Source organism: Papaver somniferum, chromosome 6 (assembly GCF_003573695.1).
Source record: "Papaver somniferum cultivar HN1 chromosome 6, ASM357369v1, whole genome shotgun sequence".
Taxonomy (NCBI): Eukaryota; Viridiplantae; Streptophyta; class Magnoliopsida; order Ranunculales; family Papaveraceae; genus Papaver; species Papaver somniferum.
In genome coordinates, this window is record NC_039363.1 from 152,244,800 (window position 1) to 152,266,202 (window position 21,403).

The 21,403-nt window shown below is 36.6% G+C and overlaps 1 protein-coding gene and 2 pseudogenes across 1 annotated transcript; 1 reads left to right on the plus strand and 2 right to left on the minus strand.

Annotated features, from left to right (window-relative positions):
- The first annotated feature begins 6,666 nt into the window (after positions 1 to 6,666).
- On the plus strand, positions 6,667 to 9,815 carry LOC113286313 (CASP-like protein 1B2). The gene is made up of 3 exons (XM_026534968.1): positions 6,667 to 6,996; positions 9,203 to 9,326; positions 9,427 to 9,815. Exons 1-3 carry the CDS (start codon positions 6,737 to 6,739, stop codon positions 9,661 to 9,663), a joined length of 621 nt encoding a protein of 206 aa, XP_026390753.1. The 5' UTR covers positions 6,667 to 6,736; the 3' UTR covers positions 9,664 to 9,815.
- A 388-nt stretch (positions 9,816 to 10,203) lies between these two features.
- Positions 10,204 to 18,405, minus strand: LOC113289825 (annotated as a pseudogene).
- A 1,509-nt stretch (positions 18,406 to 19,914) lies between these two features.
- LOC113291671 lies at positions 19,915 to 20,954 on the minus strand (annotated as a pseudogene).
- Positions 20,955 to 21,403: the final 449 nt, after the last annotated feature.

The following is a 21,403-nucleotide window of genomic DNA, read 5'->3' on the forward strand; positions in this document are numbered from 1 at the left end:
ATACCCGCCTGTCCAAACTCGGAAGCTTAAGGATGCACAAAGAGAGAAAATTAGGGTTTTGTCCAGGTAAACCCTAATTAACAAATTTCATTCGTTCAAGACGGAAATTTTGTCTCATCAAGACTTCATTATCATTAACGTCAAACACAAAGTCCCAGGAAATTCCAAGGTCCAGAATCCATTCCAAGATTAGAGTCATAACAATTGAAGGTTAAAAACATCAATCCGAGGATTATGAAAGTCTAAAAGGACGAATGAATTGTGATTGCATACGAATGATTTGATACCATCTATATACTCATCATAGAACAATCAAGGTTCTACTCTGAGTAGGGGACTTAATGTAGATGGTGAAATTTGGATAACGGGAAAAAGTGACATTTCAATCCTATAGGCAGAATTCACCTCTCACGGGAGAGATTAAGCCCTTGGCCCTCAAGGAATCCTTAGACACGACTTCTAGTATACGTCCCCGCGAGACACTACTGGTTGTGATGCCATGATTCCTAGCGCACATCCTCGAAGAGATAATGTAGGTCACATAGGCTCTGTAGAGCGTAAAACGTCCTCGGAAGACTTATGAACCAGAACATCCACAATTCCAGCATGTCTTTGCGAAACGCAACTGATTGTGATGCCATGATTCCTAGTATACATCCTCAACGAGATGTTGTTGGTCCTGTAGGCTCTGTAGATGCATAAATACGTCCCTGGCGGACGTATGACCCGGAGCGGAGATATACATATCTCCTGTAAGCACGACTCTCCCTATTTGAGATCAAGGATTGATTCCTGGTACATCATCACGAGATACACTGGTCATGTATGCTCTGGGCTCTGACTCGACTTACTGAGGTTTACAGATAACTTCTAGGACATCCCCACGAGATACGTTGGTTCTTCTACCTCTGAGCTCTTTCGACAGACTCATAGACGTCCTTTCGAGATACACTGTTCTTGTTGGATCATTATATGGACACGCAGTTGATTCCTAGAACATATCTGCAAGATACGCTGGTCAAAGACAAGTGAGACAAAGTCTCACAGAGGCATTAATCGGGCATACAAAGCCTTTTCTCTCTCCAGGACGAGTCTCAGCTGACCACAGAGAGATTTTGTTTCGTCTGCAAAATCTCGAAGAGATTCAAATCTCTCTGCAAAATCACTGAGAGATTTTGTTCCGTCTGTAAAATCTCAGAGAGATTTTGTTCCGTCTGTAAAATCTCAGAGAGATTTAAATCTTTATGCAAAATCACGGACATATTTTGTTCTATCTGCAAATTCTCAGAGAGATTCAAATCTCTCTGCAAAATCACTGAGAGATTTTCTTCCGTATGCAAAATCTCTCTGCAAAATCACGGAGAGATTTTGTTCCGTCTGCAAAATCTCGGAGAGATTCAAATCTCTTCTCAAAATCTCGAAGATATTCACATGATGGGCACACGTGTTACCTAGTGCTCAAGCCTATTTCTCAGCCTCTCAAGTACACTCACGGCTAGTAAATTGAGCAAGAACTATACATGTCTATCCAAAAACGTGAATAAGCTCTCTTGAGATCCGCATGCTCAACAAAGGGACCCACAAACAATAATACGGTCCGGCCATGGAGAGAGGGAGATAACCTCAACTCCTCTCACACTCTTCACACGATTCATGAGGAATTTCATGCCTTTTTACGTGACTCATCCTAGTTATTCTCACAAATCATAGAACATCTCTATATCTTGGCCAACTCGTATAAAGAGAATATTTCTCTCTTAACATATCATCACAAAGTCTGACTTAACTTAGGGTTTTGGTCTGGCGATCTATGGCACGTGTGAGAAATACCCTGCTTATTTATCACCACAGAAGAGAGAAAAGGCGGTGGAATAATGAGATATACTCAACCTAGTTTATACCTATACCTGAAGAGACGTGAGAATTGTTCCGCACGGCACGGAAAGCAATCCTTATCTTCACCGACTTGAGATTAGAGAATTCAGCTATAAATAGGTCATATATTTTCCAAGCTACGATCACCTTTCTCATAATCTCTCAGAGCATTAATTTGTTCTCTGATCTCTCTCTTCATCTGCTTCCCTCCCTAAGACAAGCCCTAATCCTTCTTCCATGTGACTGAAGCATCCTTTGAACGGCCATCGTGCATGGTTTAGGCGAAGACTGTTCATGCTCAACCTCCGTAACTCACTTTCAGAAACCCTAGAATCCCACTTCTAACCTCTTTAAGATTTTAGGTAACTATAAAGACATATTAAAAAGAAGTTTAGTATGTTTACCTGGTTGGCGGTGATGGCAGAGGAAAAAGTCTGAAGGACCAGAAAACTTGATCGGATTCTTCTTCTTGAGATAATCAAAAATTGATGATGACAAATGACCTAGTCTATTGTGTCACACATAACAAGAGCTTGTAGTGATGCAGTGAAATAAATATGAACGGGTTGAGAAGAAACAATGATGAAATTGATAAGATACAAATTATTCTTTTCTGCATTTTCATCAAGAACTTGTTGAGTTGCAAGATATATATTAACATAATCAGTATAAGAAAAATTAATTTAACATGAATTTTCTTTTACACACTTGCCAACTGATATAAGATTCTGAGCAATTTGAGGAACATAAATTCCATAAGAGTAAAATACGATGAAGAAGTATGAAGACTAGAATCTCTAGTGTCAGGGATTGGTAAAAAAAACACCATTACTAATCATAACTTTATCATCTCTTGTTTAAGGACTGGTAGTAATAATGAATTATTCCTAATATGAGTGGTAGCCCCAGAATATGGAAGTCGTTGTATAGAAGAAGAAGAAGAAGAAGAAGAAGAAATCAAATGAATATTGCTTACTTGAACACTAGAAAAAGCAACAAGAGGTGATAAGTAATCTTCATCTGGTTGCACCTCAAACTCTGGACATAGTGGAGACTCGGAGTTTGAATTGAATTCCGGATGAATTTTTAAACCAGTAAAAGCCTTATCCAACATAGGAGCTGTTGTAGAATATTTGGAGGAAGTATATCGATATGAGCACTTAACAGCGGAATGACCTATACGCTTGCAGATCTGACATTCCATGGAAGAATAATCGGCAAAAGGCATATGACTTTTACCTTTTCCATCTTTAGAATCATATCTATGCGGAATCAATAGCCTTTGAATATTGTTGAGAATAAGAAGGCCTTCTTGAGTGAAAAGCTGGTGTGCTAGAAAGATCAACAACATTTGAAGATGAATTATCTTGTCTAATAAGAATCTAACTGCTCATGTTTCAATAATCGTGAAGGAAGGCTAGGAAATGTAATGAATCTTTATTTAGTACCATGGTAATGAATTGAGAAAATTTTGTTTCAAGACCATAAGTGTGTGCATTACAAGAACGTTGTCTGCAACTTAGTCACTTATGGATGTCAATCGATCAACAAGTGATTAATCTCTGCAAGAAACTCCATTACATACATAAGATTTTTCTGAAATTTTGTAGATTATGTTTCAATATCTCATGAAAAATATTCTCACATTAAATTGGATCTTAGATCCCCACGTTCCTTATGCAGAATCAAATGCAGTAGCATTATTTTGATGAGAAGAAGATAGAATAGACGTAATATATCTCATAACAAACCTATCTAATCTGTCAAATTTAACAAACTGAGGAATTATACGATCATAATCAGGAATAAATCTTGATGGTTTAATTATAAAACCATTAACTAATTCTACGAGATATGTGCTCATAAGAGCATTAAAAAATTGATTCCTTCAATATAATTCGTTGAATCTAGTTTAATAGAAACAAAGTGATTGATATTGATAAAAGGAATAGGATTGAGATCTAACCAAGTAGCTGAAGCCGTGAACTAAGACGCCATGAAAGAAAGTAAATAAATTGATATAATAGTTGAAGTTGTTCTGAAACTTGAGGAAATTTGATAGCACAAAAGTTGTAGAAGAGGTTGAAAATTGAAATCTGTTAGGAAATTTGTAAGAAAAATGAAGAAGAAACAGGTTGGATCGGTTTTACCTTGATACCATGAGAAAGGATGAATTTGATATTACGTGAAAAGATAAAATTATAGGACTTGCTGACAGACTATTTATACAATAAGATCAAACAAAACAACTACGACTATAACAACCATGTGATGCGATATCATTGCAATAAAAAGATTTCCTTAACAGAATCGTAACTGTGTATATGACAGTTAACAAACAGTTGTAATTATCATTCAAATAGAAACTAAAACAAATGTTTTTTTCTCGATATGGAAAACTGCCAACTCTTGTCATGGGTTGGCTCCAGCCTTGGTAAATCTATTCAATAAAAATCATAAACAAAAATATAATTACATATTTCTTAAAGTGTTTGTCATGTTTTTATCGACAACAAGAAATTTTAAAGTCAAAAGTAAAATAAATATGTAATCAATGAAGGCTAATGAACAAACTTCACTTTATTACGCATCAAGGGAATGAATATATTACTTAGATTCCCATGTATGCACGTTTGTTAAACTGTTCAGATTGGCGTATATTCAGATTAATTGGGCTAATACCTAATAAGACAAAATAGGGTCATTTGGAAGTAAAACCCAAAGCCTCTTAGCCATATATTTTTGAAAATGGTTAAATTATCCTTATTTAATTAGTACTAATAAACCTTTTTTGTCTAATAAATTTGGTTAGATTAATTAGTTGAATCGAAAGTTTTGAGTTAGATTGAACTTTTGGATTTTGTTGGAAATTTTTGAGAATTTTTTTTGTAACGAAAATGAAATCACACTAGTCAAACGCTTCTAATAAGGGGATTGTACAGTTGTTTAATGGTTTCATTCTCCAAATTACAGAAAAAATTAACACTTCCAGAAATCACAGTATGAAAAGTCGGCATGCTCCATCGAAACAAAGCATGCGGCCAAACATTAGTTTTTCAGATTTATAGTCTACATGATCGAAAATGTAACAAAACCATGACAGCTAAAAACAAAATTAGGACACAGGAAAACTTGTTTTTTAGAAGTCGTTAATCGGCATGCTCGACTAAAACTAAGCACGTCGACCAAACATTACTTTTTTGCATTCATCACACTGACGACTGTTTATTAGTCATCGTGTTATTTTTACAAAGTCATGACGACTAATACCAAAATTGGACCATAAAAACTAGTTTTCCGGGAGTTATTAATCGTCATGGTTAGGCTTTTCAAACCTTGACGACTATTCATACTACATCACTAGTCGTCATGGTTAGGTTTATTTATGGATGAAGACCATGACGACCCTGTGAATGTTACTTTCAGAAACAAAACTCTTTGAAAAGTTGTCACATTATTCATCCGAAAACCTTGACGAGTGAAAACAAATATGAAAAGTCATCATGCTCAACGAAGAGATACCATGACGACCGTATAACTGCAATTCAACAATTTCAATTTTTCCAACCAAATATGACATTCAAACAACAAAACAAAGTATTCGATAGAGTTTTAAAAATTTAATTGACGATAAAAAAAATTCTAATCAGTGATTATTTTTCATTTGAAAACGATGAAATATAGAGAAGGGAAAAGGAATCAGTTATTAGATTGAGGATGAAGGAGAAGGAAAAGAATAAGGTTTGGATCTAAAACCAAAGAGGAAGTAGTTTTAGTTATTATTGAGGGAAGGGTAATTAGGTAACTCTATACACATTAAACATCCCTTAGCCCACTATTATGGTTGGGAACAAAATGAGTATACCCCAATTAATCTCGGTATACCCCAATGTGACCAGTTTTTTAATGCTCGGTGTTATTGGAATGCAAGGCTTGAGCTTTTCATTTTAGTTCGGAGACTTTCCTCGTTCCCCTGGAAATGGAATTGAGCACATGAATAACCCATGGATTATCTGTTCATCACAGGGAACGCATTTATGTGTTGTACCATGTACATTAGCGCGTGGAACCCATTCAAAGTAATGACCCAAATTTGCTGCTGACGCTTCAATTCCAACCATTAGTCGCGACTAGTACAAATCGTACTGAAGCACCGACTTGCATGTGTTTCAAAAGAGGCAGATATTTTCAACGTACGGGATATGTACCGCTGGCAATAGAACCTCCAACGACGTTGTTAATAACATTTTATGAATGGAAGCTATCTGATTTGACTCCGCAATTAGACACTCAGAGTCCTGTAACATACAGGCGTGCTCCAGTACTACTTGACCAGTAACCAGTACCATGAATTGATCCCATGAAAATGATCCCATGCGATTTCCTGCTTCCTACAGAGGAACAAAGTGTAATGAATATTTTTTATTAATATTTGTTTTTGATAACAACTACGGTCGACTCGACAGTGTATAATTTGAGATAAGCTGAAGTAAAAGTTGGTTGTAGCTAATTGTAAAGCGTTAAAACAATTTAGGTAAGATTTAAATGTTCAAGTGTCGGAAATAGAAACAATTTTTGTTGCACCAAATTGTTCTCTTTAGAGTAAAATCGCACACGAGATTTTTGTTGGGCTCAAATGAAATTGGTGGCCATTTCTTCACCACCTCCACCCAACTCTCAAAAAATTCGATGACAACAATGGTGAAGTTGAGTAAGAGATACACAAATGAAACACAAAATGGCTAGAATCATACATCAACCCCCTTCTCTATATATAGAAGGCTAAGACACATGCTTCAAAATATCCACCTCTATTCATCTATTTTTCCATCTTCATCTATTTGTGTAAGTTAACCAAAATATGGATCATGAAAATGGTGGTAGAAAACCAGAGGTTATTGCAGGAGGGTCAGATGAGCCTAAGACACACAAAAGTAGACACAGTTGTATGTATTGGGGGATATTATTGTTGTTAAGGTTTCTAGCACTTAGTGCAACTGTCTTGGCTACACTTATAATGTCCCTTAACAAAGAAAGCAAAACAATGGTTGTTGCTACTATTGGAACCAACCCCATTAAAGCCACTCTCGTTACCAAATTTCAGAACACCCCTGCTTTTGTGTAATGGGCTTTTTAACTGCATTCTCTTCTCTTTTCTTATTTTATTTTTCTATATTGGAACTATAATTTTGGCATACCAAAATCTTCCAAGGCATACTGAATGAAGACAAAAAAGGTTGTGAAATAGCAAAATCAGATAACCCCTTAACCCAAAAAAGTTTCATAGTAAGCCGAACAACATCCTGAATAGCTCGGAAAAAAAATAATTACCGGTTCGGCTTATATTTCGAAAATCGTATGAGCCGAACATCAATTTGTTATTTTTTGGGTTAAAATATTGTTATTGGTTCGGCACATATTGAGAATATCGTAATAGCCGAACCTCGTTAATGTGCTAGGTTCGGCACATATTATGATTATCGAATACGCCGAACCCCTATGTATCTCTATCTGTGACTAGGTTCGGCTTGAAATTTCATGAAATTTCATGCCGAACTGTTCATATACACTTACAGGAAGCTTTTGTGAAGAACAGTTCGGCTAAAAACGCAACTCAATTTTGAGCCGAACCCAACACTGTAACCGTCATTTAATCGATGAAAAACAGCAAATAGAAGATTGGGTTTGTAAAACTTGCTTTCTTATCCTCATTTCCGGAGTTGGAGATGCAGTTGGTTCAATTTCTGGTTCAATTGGTGGTTGATTTTCAGTTTCTACACCTTCAAAGTATTAGTGTTAATAATCTTGATTAGTGATTAAATACTTTGTTTAGTGATTAAAATAATTTTCAGAATTATAAGAGTTGTTTAGATGAAAAATTTGAGGAAAAAAAAATCACAAGTTTTGGTTTGGTTAAGAAGGAGAGAAAGAGATGGAGAAAGTGAGAAAATTCTAATTCTTGATTCAATGGAGGATGAGGAGGGTCATCATTCATCTAAAAAACCTAGGAAAATACATATCAACTACAACAATGATCCAGAAATGGTTGATTTCTTAGATTATGAGAATGATTTTACACCCACTCAAACTCAAGCTCAAACTCAAACACAAACTCAAGATGATGATTTTTATGAGCCAAATCCTGATGATGAAGACATTGATGAGGAACCCAATGCTTCTAATACACAGGTACACTTATATCCTATACTTAATCTCACTTCTATAGCTCTCAATTATCAAAAGTTAGGTCTTTTGAATCATCGTTCGGCGAAACATGTTGAGGTTCGGCTCACATCTACGAGCCGAATCTACCAATTGATGAACGGTTCGGCTTACTGAATCTGTTTACTGCATGTGCCGAACTGTTTGCTAGACACTAGTTCGGCTTATATGAAAGTTTCATAGTAAGCCGAACAACATCCTGAATAGCTCGGAAAAAAAATAATTACCGGTTCGGCTTATATTTCGAAAATCGTATGAGCCGAACATCAATTTGTTATTTTTTGGGTTAAAATATAGTTATTGGTTCAGCACATATTGAGAATATCGTAATAGCCGAACCTCGTTAATGTGCTAGGTTCGGCACATATTATGATTATCGAATACGCCGAACCCCTATGCATCTCTATCTGTGACTAGGTTCGGCTTGAAATTTCATGAAATTTCATGCCGAACTGTTCATATACACTTACAGGAAGCTTTTGTGAAGAACAGTTCGGCTAAAAACGCAACTCAATTCTGAGCCGAACCCAACACTGTAACCGTCATTTAATCTATGAAAAACAACAAATAGGAGATTGGGTTTGTAAAACTTGCTTTCTTATCCTCATTTCCGGAGTTGGAGATGCAGTTGGTTCAATTTCTGGTTCAATTGGTGGTTGATTTTCAGTTTCTACACCTTCATCTTCAATTGGTTCTTCTTCTTCAATTGATGGATTAGAAGACGATTTGGTTTGCATAGTCCCTGCTTTTCTTTGTACGAGTCATTATGTGGTTGAGTTTAATCGACGATCAAATTTTTACGAATCGACAATTAATCACGATGATGAATTTTTTTTTTTCGCAGGAGGGGAAAGAGTTCGGCTAGAGGAGGAGGAGGAAGAAGAGATGGTAAGAGAAAATGATTTTGATTTTGTAGAAAACTGATTTTAGATTTTTGTATTAAGGGTATATAGGTAATTGAACTACCCATAGGGTACCCCTTATAAGATCACCCAAGATGAGACTATTGTTTTGTATGCCTAGAAAGATTTTGGTATGCCCAAAATCAGGGTTCCTATATTGATTGGTTAACTAACTCGATCTTTATCTTCTGTGAGAAATGCAGATTCTTTGTGATAGTCACTTCTATAGTCAGTTTCCACAACTTGGTGATGTTGTTGACTGAATTGTTTGGGCACAAGTTCGGTTTCAAAGGGATTAAGCTTTTGGCAATGACACTCTTGGACATGGTAAAAATACTATGTTTAAATGTCCCTGTCGTTTGTTAGTTGGGTACGGAAATTAACTACCTTGGGAATTATGTTAACTAATGCCCTTTGGTTCGTGTAGGGAGCGGTTGTTCTGCTATCAGGTGCTACTGGTGGTGCAGCTTCAATAGCGCAGCTTGGAAAGAATGGGAACACACATGCTCGTTGGAACAAGATTTGTGATAAGTTTGAGAAATACTGCGGTCGTGGTTCTGGAGCCCTTATCGCTGCCTTCATCGGAATTATTCTCCTGCTAGTCCTCAATGTGACGTCCACCATTGCTATTCATAAGAATACTCGATCGTCGTCAGCTCATTAATCACTCATATTATATCGGCCTTACTACTCTACGTCTATAACTAATGCTATTTTCATCTGGTTTCCTTCAAGTGCTTGCACAAGTATGTAACCTGTCTACAGGTTTGAGTTATTTAAATTATGAAAGGCATTTGCTTGCTTTGGTTTTAGATACATCATCTGTCTTGAATCTTGATTATGTAGTTGTTTCCATCTCCACGTGGCCGTATGACACTGTCTGAAACTTTAAAATTTAAGCCGATCTCCTTTAGTACCGGAGCACATTGATTTTTCTCCCCAATATCTGCCCTCATTCCATTATCAGGGTGTACTTCGTGAACGAACATTAAAGCCTACCAGAAACTTATTTTGCAAGAGAAGGGATTAGAAAACTTAGGATGGACTGATTATGTGCATGATCCATCTGCCAAACGATCCCCACCCAAAGCTCTTGGAGAATACCAGCAGACTATTTTTCTATCATCGACTTACATTTCCTTGGAAAATAAAAGAACTTATAAAAACACTCACCATCCTGAATCCTGTGTACTGACAACAGCAATTAGTTTTCACATTCTCCCATTTTATTAACATCACATTTTAAAAAATCATCAGAACCGATTACAATATCTTTAGGGCACCCTGATGTGACCAAAAGTTCAGCTATCAGGTTACCTCCACACTACTCTGATGATTATGATAACCATCTTATAGGGGTTCAGACGTTAATTTATCTTTACATATGAACCACATCAGAAAAATTGAGATAAAGTTACAAATAAACTACAACATTAATGAAGGAATAATTGAAAGAATAAGGACAACAAACACTATGGACCTATCACTTACAAGCATAGTTCAAAATTTTGAACGTTTCGTTCGGAGACAACATTCATGATTTGTTTCAGAAAATCAGAATGCTTTGGTCAGCATGTGTTGAGCATCAGAAAAATAGAATGCTTGGGACAAAAAATCAGAACGCTTTGTATAAGTGATAACATTCAGCTTTCCAACTAACCCGAAAAATTCTGCTGGACTGAGATCGGTACCCTTTCCTATGAGAACAGGAATCCGTACCTTGTAATTGGGTAGAGCAGGATGGTGTCAATGTTACTTTTTTCTGGTAATGACTATCTGAGTTAGATCAATAAGAGCCTGTCTTGATCTTCTGGCATCCACATTATCAGTCTCTGGTAGAGATCTGATGGCTGCAGCTGCTAGATTTGCATGCTCAGATGCCAACTCAATGGCCCTCTGTATTCCATTGCTCTTGCCAAGGATTTCAATGGCCTAGAAAGTTCAAGTGAGACATAAAGTTAAGAACTTGCAGCAAGCAAGAGATGCGGACAGGTGTAGATATATCAAAGTAAATTTGCACAAGAGCAATCACTATATTGTTATCCTTTCTGTAAGTATGAAGTTTCTAAACCCACCGACAAGATTACATGTCTGATATGTTCTTGCACATTCACTCGTTCACCTAAGAAACATGAATTTCAAAGATCTTGTAATAGCAACAACACTACACTAGTGACATATTGTAAGACATAACTGAGCTGTTGCTAATATTTTGGAATATGAATAAACTGTTATGAGGGTTCTTCGAAAGTGTTATCATGTGACCAAGAATTAACTAAAGAAATTTACACTGAAGAAAATACATATATGAGTTGTTACTAATAACTTATAGAAAATCTTCAAGTTATTAAAGAGTTATAATACCTGTTACATCACTTTAATAAGAGAAATCCAAGAAAGCTTAGCAAGAAGTTCTGGGCAATGATGTTGCCCATTCCATCCTTTTCTAAGTAATCTGTCCCTGTGAATCGTACTTTGGGGGCTCGAACATCCTTTAGCTGATTGGCTGACTTTAAGCTGCCACTTTACCACTCTTACAGGAAGGTCGAGATTCTTTTCAAAAGAAGAAACCCCAGTGGACAATTCCATGTCATCTTGAATGGATGCAACATGAGGCCAGAACAGAGACGTGGCTCCCAAAATGGGAAATGCTGCTTCTCTCACTTGAAACTAACTAATATATTTAAGCTACAATTATCACTAAACAAATCCTCTAGATGGTCTTGTTAACTTGTATACGGGTATACAAGTTAAAGAAGATTTAAAAAACCCTTTCTTTGCTTTGGGTATCACAATTGTTCTTGGATATCCTTTCTAGACATTATAAAATCAGATGTCCTAGAAGTTTTAGGATATCCAAGAAGAATTGTAATACTAAAGCAAAGAGATAATTTTTAAATCTTTCTTAACTTGTGTACCCTTACGCAAGTTAACAAGACTCATAACTGTACAGGCTTTTGTTAATTAGAGATGGAACACGATGCATATGCTTTGGAATTGCTGATACACAACAAATACCCGCTAATTCTGCTTTGGATGTTGTTAAATGGAACAAACGGGATTTGATGCACTCCAAGAATTACGAAGCAAAAAAATGTGCATGTATTGTCTCTTTTTATGTGCATCAGGTCACAAATTAACAAAAACCTTTACTACTCAGCATATCATTAGAAAATCAAGGAGGGGGTGGTGGTGGGGGCAGGGGCTAAGACAATACCTATACATGAAAAGATGGTTCCCAACACGCTTTTACCTATCACCCTTCCAATATGGTGGCAAAATTGACATTCAAGAATTTGAGTAATATAGCAAACGATTTACTTAGCGGAGGAGTTTTTCGTATACTCCAACTCTTTTGGGTTTCTTTTATGCAAAGAATCCCCTCTTTCTTCACTGGGTAAAGTTTTCAGTTGAGATTCCTCCACTATGCCCCTACTTATTCACGTACTTTTGGACTGTCTTCTTGAATCTAGATTTTTCCATAGAATAACAATCAATATGAACTGGTTAACAAGAGCTTCTCATCCGGATACAAGTATAGGTGGTGCAATCCAATAAGTTTTCAAAAGGATCTTGTTTCACTAATTTATTTTTCTGCAGAATCTTTTTTCACAGACTCGGGGCTCCTTGGTGTTGAGCACGATAACTATATTAGCACAAAATGCGACAAGACAAAAATCGATTAGCTAAGATCCATTTGCATTTTGACTAGGATAACCATTGTAAATCAGAAAATGTAATCAACCCTGCCAGCAAATATCCTCCCGTATATCCTAATAAGAGACAATCAAGGATATAACTAGTTATACAAAGTAAGATTTATTCTTGGGACCTCTTTCTTAAGGACAACCAATATCAATCTTATTAATTATTCTTCGCTGTCTCTTAATAGCACAACATAAGCTAGAGTATTTTAGCCATAGACGACTTACCCTCTCAATTCACCACGGACTGCCTATGTACAAGCTATGATTGGCATGTTAAACTAATAATCGACTTACTAAGTGAAAAGCTGCACCATCAAAAATAAACGTGAACGCCAAGTTGATGGAGATACATGCAGTGAAGCACACATAACGGTCATTGTTATGATTACATAATATATAAAGAAGGAAACAGATGTTATCATAGACTTTTTTGATCAAACATAGTACCCAGGGTTTCATGTGTACTGTATTGTGCAAGTGAAATGGTGGAACGCTTAATAATTAGCTTACCAGATCAACATCGGCAGGATTATGGAAGCCTCGATCCACAATTTTACGTAACTGAGGGAACTCTTCCATGGCGAACAATATTGGAGCCGTTACTATCCCCTACACATAAAACAGCTTGAGTGAGCACTGCACTAATTGAACAGTCATAAAGCATATTTATTATTTTAGGTATGGTCCAAAAAGTAGGAGTAAGATGGTTGAGAATGGGATATCAAGACTATCAATATCTATCGCGTAAGAGTAATACTCAATAATTGTGCACTTCAATACCTAATTAAACAGTAAGAAACAACCAATGATGGTCTTTTTCACCTAATGTATCCCTGAGATACGATTGAGATATAAGCTTTCTAGATCTTAATTCGTCATCTCAGCTTTCGTAAGTATGTAACTACCCACATGCAGCATAAGTTAGAAGTCGAGCATACAGCGGAGCGCCAGGCGCACATGGAGAAGAACCATTGGCTTATTTGTGGTGACATTATTTATAAACTTATTTCACACGAATATTCATAATCCAATTAATTTAACTACTATAGTACATCATCCTAGTTGTCCCACTTGGAGAAAGGGTTTAATTCAACAGAAGTTGTATTTAAATAATCAAGGAAAAAAATAAGAGCAGGAGGATTACATGGCGAATGTCGGACAAGGATCCCTTTCCAAGGGAAGCTGATGTGCCAGTGAAAGAAATCAAGTACATCGTCAATCAACTGGAAGGCCAAACCCTGAAAAAGAAGATCACTTCTTAATAATAGTTAGCCTTATTAAAAGAAGTAAAGTAGCATGACGGTCTGTGATGCATGAGAGACCCCTACTAAATCAGTCGCAACCCAAATTGCACAGGAAACACAATAGAAAATTGGACAGTGAATGAAGAGGGGGAAAAATCTCACTATTAACCTTAATGGATTCTTTTTCTCCGTTTTCTTTTCTTTGTTGAAATTGTCTTCGGAGATGAAAAAAAGTCTCTATTGCTATCAATTTTGTCCTTGGAGAAATCTGGGGAAGCCCTATATTGGTACACCTATTATTTTTTCATGTTTTACGTTTTATAATACCAAGAATGATATTCATTTAGTTTTGCCTTGCAGAGAAATGCTAGGTGAAGGAAAAATTTGTGACGACAAACCTACCAGATTCCTGCCATAGTCATACGCTAACATCGAAACCTCTGCTGTTTGTCCTGTGATAATAGAAACTGCTTGGCAGCTGTTCGATATCAATGATGCTGTTTTGTTATATGTCTTTTCCATATAATATTCCATACTGCAACCACCAAAAGTAATTTATTAAGAACTGTAGAAGAAGTCCACATGACCAAGACAAACAATGTATGACCAATGTTAATAACTTTGAAACTGACATTGGTAGTAATGAAGATGAAGAAAAACAAGTCTCAAGGACCAGAAGAAACATGAAAGAAAGATAAAAACGATGAAGCGGTTCATGTGTTCTGAAGACTGAAAGTCCCTCGAAACATTAAGAATGGTACTGAAACGAGAGATTGATGGTGGCAGCAATGCAAGCAGAATAAAAGGCGATTATGTTGACAACGGTGGTTTCCAAATTTTTGTTGGGTTGACACAAGGAAACATGAACACGTGTACGATACTTGCAGACACTCCATTACTTTCCTCATATTAATAGATGCTATGTTTATAGCTTCTGCGTACTTGCACATGATACATTTTGAACAGTGTGGCGTTCTAGGCTAATGACTTGTGAGTGTGTGGACACAAATTTGACTGTATATCTAACAATTTAAGATCCAGAAGTTAAGGATAAATCGCATAACTACTGAGACAAGTACATATATGCACTTCTGTAAGCCCACACCCTTGTTTTGGGTCTTGCACCTATTTGCCAACCTTGTGCATCAGAAACTGATAGACGTATCAATGTCTGTATTTGCTTTGTAAATTTGTTCATGTTTGCTACGAATAAATAGTATAATATGGAAGATTGGCATACCTACATCTTTGCTCAGAAGCAGTGGTCATTTGCATGGTTTCACCAGTAACCAGATGCTTAACAGACTTCGCAATCAAAGTTACAACCTACATAGAGATGGTGATGATTAGTAAGATGCTGATTCGAATAATCAAAGTGAACTAATTTTTTATTTTATTTTTGACCAGAAAAGTGAACTGATGTTGTGTCAACTGAAAAGTAAACAAAAAGGCAATGTACTATGTTACAAATGGTAACAACCTACGAGGGAAATATGCATGATGCAAGTGAGCAGAAAAAAAATTCCTTAATTTTAGGATTCTTTGCCAACCTTTGAGTGCAACTAACACATTCAACACTAGTAGAGATGCAAAACGGTGATGATTTTTTGCTGTTGCAAAAGTGCTGAGATATTACACCCTTTTTTATTTTTGTCTAATATTTGAAAGGCTCAATAAATAAAGCATACTACAATCATAATTAACATTGCTCGTAAACAATTAAACCCTTGCTTCTTTTTTTCTCATTTATATCGAGGATATTACGTAGGGATACATAGCCCAACCATTGTAGCAAATTGGTGTATGACCATGAACATATTTAATAAGACTCGCCGAAATTCCGAAGGAAGCAAAAGCAGACTGGTCAACTATCTAAGACATAAAAGAGACTCTACATTAGGGCAAGTGCCAAGATGAATTCCATGGATTTGATCTTCTAATCATGTTCGTATATTACCATAAGACGCCGGCTAGTAACATACCTCATTATTTCTCAAAGAAGCAAGAGCAACACATGCTCTTGAAAGCAGAAAGTCTCCTGCTAATACAGCTATCTGCATCATGAAGGAGCACAGGTAAGGATACTACTAAGAAAGGTAATTTCATAAACTAAAAAGTGAATATACACACCTAACATATTTTACATTTGAAGTTTGCTCATATACCGTTCACTGTGTTTTTGCAAATTGCTATATGGTCATTGTCTATTAGGCAGTCACTAGGGTCTATTAAATTGGGAGCTCTGCCTGACATCGTGTAGTCTATTCCACTCTGAACTGCTTTACATTGTCAAGATACTGAAAATAGACTTCCAACAAGATAAACGATAACCATTTAAAATGGATAATGCCGTAATATTCAGGACAAGAAGGGAATTCTTCACTGGGTAAGCATATGTTAGGTATCCTTGCTCTATATTGGATTGGATATAGCATAGACACCCTTAAAAAGACTTAAGGTGCTTCTTTTAATTGTTTATCTGTGCTATTATCATATCTTCCTGATCGCTACCCCATTGAAATAATGCGGTCATTCAACAATGAGAAAAGATTAAACAATTTCAAAAAAATCCTCTCTCAGACATCCCTAATCCTATGCTATACACTTTGCATCCTGAAGAGCATGATTTGAAAACTCTGAAAGTCTGATGATAGAGCTGATTCTTCTTGTTATAGAACACATGTTCACAAGATATAGAAGTTTGGACCCGAGGGAGTCAACACTGAGTCGCCTGAACTCTGATCTCAAGCAAAGTCGAAGGGAAGAATTAAAGTAGCAGACCAGCAGTAAGATTTCTAGGTTATGAATCAAATGGTTTAGATGATCTCAGCCATCCAATTAATAGACAATCCACAAACTGCTGATGAACCTATTTACCATCCAAAGATGCTAAAAAGCAGAAGGTTAGAATCATCTCTCTGGATAAACTTTTATCAGGAGGATCTACCAGCTGTAACCCATTATAATGGGTCCTGATCACTTCATGAGGCATGAACATCTGCAATAAGGTAACAAGGCGATGATCTGCCATCTGCTTAAGAATAGCAGGAGTTTTACATCTGAATAAGCAGGTGAAACAATTCATAATTAAATATATGCATAATACCTTATTCCCCATGAAACAATTTAATGAACCAATACCACGCCTAGTCTCGGCATCATCCAAAACATCATCATGAAGAAGACTCGCCACCTAGCACAAGAAATGAATCAACGGAACTCCGTAATTGAGAAGTATAACATTAATTTATAAGTATGAGGGAATGAACTGCTACTTGATGTACAGACAAGTAATCTCCGATTAATCACTGACACTAGAAGCATACATGTTCATTAAAAATAAATTTGACTAACTTACATGGATCATCTCTGTAATCACAGCAATAGAGAGTTGTCTAGAGTGCAGTTCTTCATGTAGCAAGTCAACCACACCATCAGGAGCTATGGTTGACATATTTAAAGCAGATGCCATCAACAGTATAATCTGTATCAGAAACATATTCATAATAATTGAGTTAGAACCATGTTTATATAGCTTGGTTTCATTAGATTACAGCTCGAGTTTAAAAATTATTGTTTTCTGAAATATACCATATTTTGTTGGCTATATATATGCATTACACAAAGTTCAAAGAAAAACACCTTAAGAAGTTTATTTTCTTGGCCATATAGAACTATTTCAACAGAGAAAGAAAACTAAAAAAGAAACGTGTAAGATAACATGAGATATAGCTCAGCATTTAGGAGATGGTATAAAATTATAAGATAAGTCCGCAAGATGTTTAGAGACAACTGTTTGTCGTGAGAATCCAGATACTAAAACTGTCGAGGAAAATGAGAAAATACCAATGCAGGTAAGTGGGACTTCAACTATAGGAACACGAGTGTGATTATCCTGAGACTGAATTCCTGATACAGTTAGTCTTGATACAAAGGCAGATGAGCATAAGATCTTAAGTAGCAGACCTACTGTTGAATATTACCTTTTCAGTATGTACAATGACTCAACTGATAATACAGTGCCACCAGTATCGAGTCTATCAAAGTTTCATAGAGGGACGCAAACCATCAAAAAATTGAATACCCCCAAACATCATGCTGTACTAGCAATCCTATCTAAGGTTGAGCAATAAATGTAAGGAATGAGGAGTAAGATTATGATTATTGGGAATGACATCAGCCAAAACAAGCTTAACATAACAAATTAAGTATCACATCACCTTCTGGAAGTTCAATTTCATCCACGCATCAGTTGCATAATCATCGTCATCATCATTAGAAGCCGCTTCATCTATATGTTTGGAACTGTAGGGCACAGCGCTATGTTTTGATTCTGCTGCAACATCAAGAAGATATGGAAGCTTTAAAAGTGCAATAAAGACATTGTTTGAGGGTTTCTCGATTGCGCAGATAAGAAGCCCCATGACATCAGCTGGTTGGGATTATAGGGAGGGACAGTCTGCACAAAATCAAAAGGCTTGGGGCCTCTAGTTGCCAGCTTAATCTTAAACCAATCATGATCTTGCTTGTCAAGCTGTACACTCCCCAACCATGTGGTATTTCTGATTAAAGGAAAGATGGGATCGAGTTTCCTTGAAATTGCACGCCATTCATCATCATACTGAATCTCATAGGGTCCAGGCTCCGATGGAATATCCACAATCTGCAGAAATTTGCGTCCTGGGAGGCACTTATCAAGTGCAAGAAACTTTGTGACCGGGCCACTCTCCCCATGTTGGACCATTGCTGAAAACTTGCAATACAGGTGAGATGAAAAACAGTAAGGAGGTTTCAATTTCTTTAGCAGATCTGCAGAAGCTTTAGTTCCCAGGGTTTTTTTTCATTTTTCTTGAATTTCTTTATTAAAATAGGGTTTGAAATGAACCAGTTGCTGCAAATTTTCATAGTCGGTGATACCAACAGGCCCATCATGTGAGAGGAAAATATTGATAGGTTCTTCAACTTGCATGAGCTGTAGACATCGCACTCATGCACATGATAGATAGATAGATCAAATATCATTCTCGTTATAAGGATGCCTTTCATAATGTCCTAACTGGTAATGGTGTGCATTGTAGCGCTGTCCAGCCTCCATAATACAATTATCCACAAGTAACTGGATGCTTCATGATTCCCACCAATACAGACAGTAGGGAAAGGAGCAACTTCTTGACCCGAGTAATACTTCCAGAATGTATTCATACATAGTTCTGCATGTTGGCTTCACATTTGAACTCTCCAAATTCTTGTCATACCTTCCAGCCTGAAAGTCACCACACAAATTAGTAAGTCAATTTTTGTCTTCTCAACTTTCTCCAAATGAAATAAAGTGGCATATACATTGTCTAGATCTCCATGAGTACATCCTTCTACTGCAATTAACCACTTAATAATCAAATAATTGAAAGCTTTATTCCACTGTGACTTCCAAATCCAAATCCAAACCCAAAGGTTCAGCACTCAGCTTTAAGAAACTTCCCTAAATCGAATTTGAATTTTTTTGAAGAACCAATTTTCATTGTTGGAAATCCTGACTATCTTGCAACTACTGATGTTGCCATAAACGAACCCATAGCTAACATAGTACTTTGAATCAATCAGAAAATCGGATAGTCGCACTTCTAAATTCATATATTCAGCAGTTGAATAGTGTTCCAAATACAAATAAAAATTTCCAAACCAGTAATACCTATTTTCAGCACTAGAAATACAACTTTCAATTTTGATGAAGCTGAAGCCGATGAAGATGAAATTGAAATGTAATCTATGGAGTTGATTCTAGGGTTCATACCTAGATCATACTGAGCTTGACCAAACATGAGTCTAGGGTTGTTACTTTGAATTGTAAGATTTAAGGTGATTCTGGATAAAACTAGGTTTACAAAGTAGATTACACCAATATATCTACATGCTAAAATTGAATAAACTGGTGGTAATCAGAGAAAAGCATCTACCTGAATCTCTTCCGGAGCTATCCACCAAATTGAGTCTTCAAATTTCACATCATCAGGAAACGAGAGAAACATATAGAGAGAGAGGCTGAGAGACTGTTAAACGGGAAAATGAACAAGGCATTGGTATATATGCTTCTACAGTGGACTTCTAAGCATCGACCTACTCGTCCAGGCTCTGATGGAATATCCACAATCTGCAGAAATTTGCGTCCTGGGAGGCACTTATCAAGTGCAAGAAACTATGCGACTGGGCCACTCTCCCCATGCTGGAACGATTCTGCAAACTAGCAATGCAGATGAGCTGAAAACCAGTAAGGAGGCTTCAATTTCTCTAGCAGATCTCCAGCAGCTTTACTTCCCAGGGTTTTTTCTTGAATCTCTTTTTTAAATAAGGTTTGAAGTGAAGCAGTTGCTACCGATTTCCATAGTCGGTGATACCAACAGGCCGATCATGTGAGAGAAAAATATCTATAGGTTCTTCAACTTGCACAAGCTTTTGTAAACACCGTACTCACGCACATGATAGATAGATCGAATATCATTCTCGCTATAAGGAGGCCTCTTGTAATGCCCCAAGTGGTAATGGCGTGCATTGTAAATTCCAGACAGTCCAGCAATAAGTAAGGTTCCGAACTTTATCTCCCCAGCAAATCTCAAGAAACATATATTAGGCGATGTCCACCCTCCGTAATACAATTCCCACAAGTAATTGGATGCTTCATGACTCCCACCAACAAAGACAGTAGGAATCGGAGCAACTTCTTGACCCAAGTAATACTTCCAGAATAAATTCATACTTCTGTATGTTGGCTTCACATTTAAACTCTCCAAATCCTCCTCATTCCCTATAGCCTGAAAGTCACCACAACAGATTAGCAAATCAATTTTTGTCTTCTCAACTTTCTCCAAATGTAATAAAGTCCCATTTACACCATCTAGGTCTCAATGCATACATCCTTCTACTACAATTAACCACTTAATAATCAAATAATTAAAAGCTTGATTCCACTGTGACTTCAAAATCCAAACCCAAAGGTTCAAAATCTCCATGAATACATCCTTGAATTCTGCTGTAAGAAACTTCCCTAAACCAATTTGAATTTTTTTGAAGAACCAATTTTCATTATCGGAAATCCTGACTATCTTGTAATTACTGATATTGCTATCATAAACGAACCCTTATCTAATACTTTGAATCAATCAGAAAATCGGATAGTCGCACTTCAATGTTCATATGATCAGCAGTTGAATAGTGTTGCAAATTCACACCACTACCTATTTCAGCACTATCAATACCTAAGCAAATCAAACCATTACAGAAACCCAGTGTTACAATGGCTTCAGTTTTCCTATATTCAAATGGGCAATCAATTTTAATGAAGCGGAAGCTGAAGAAAATGAAATTGAATTGTAACCTACGGATTTGATCATAGGGCTCATACCTAGATCATACTGAGATTGACCAAACATGAGTCCAGGGTTATTACTATTGTTACTTT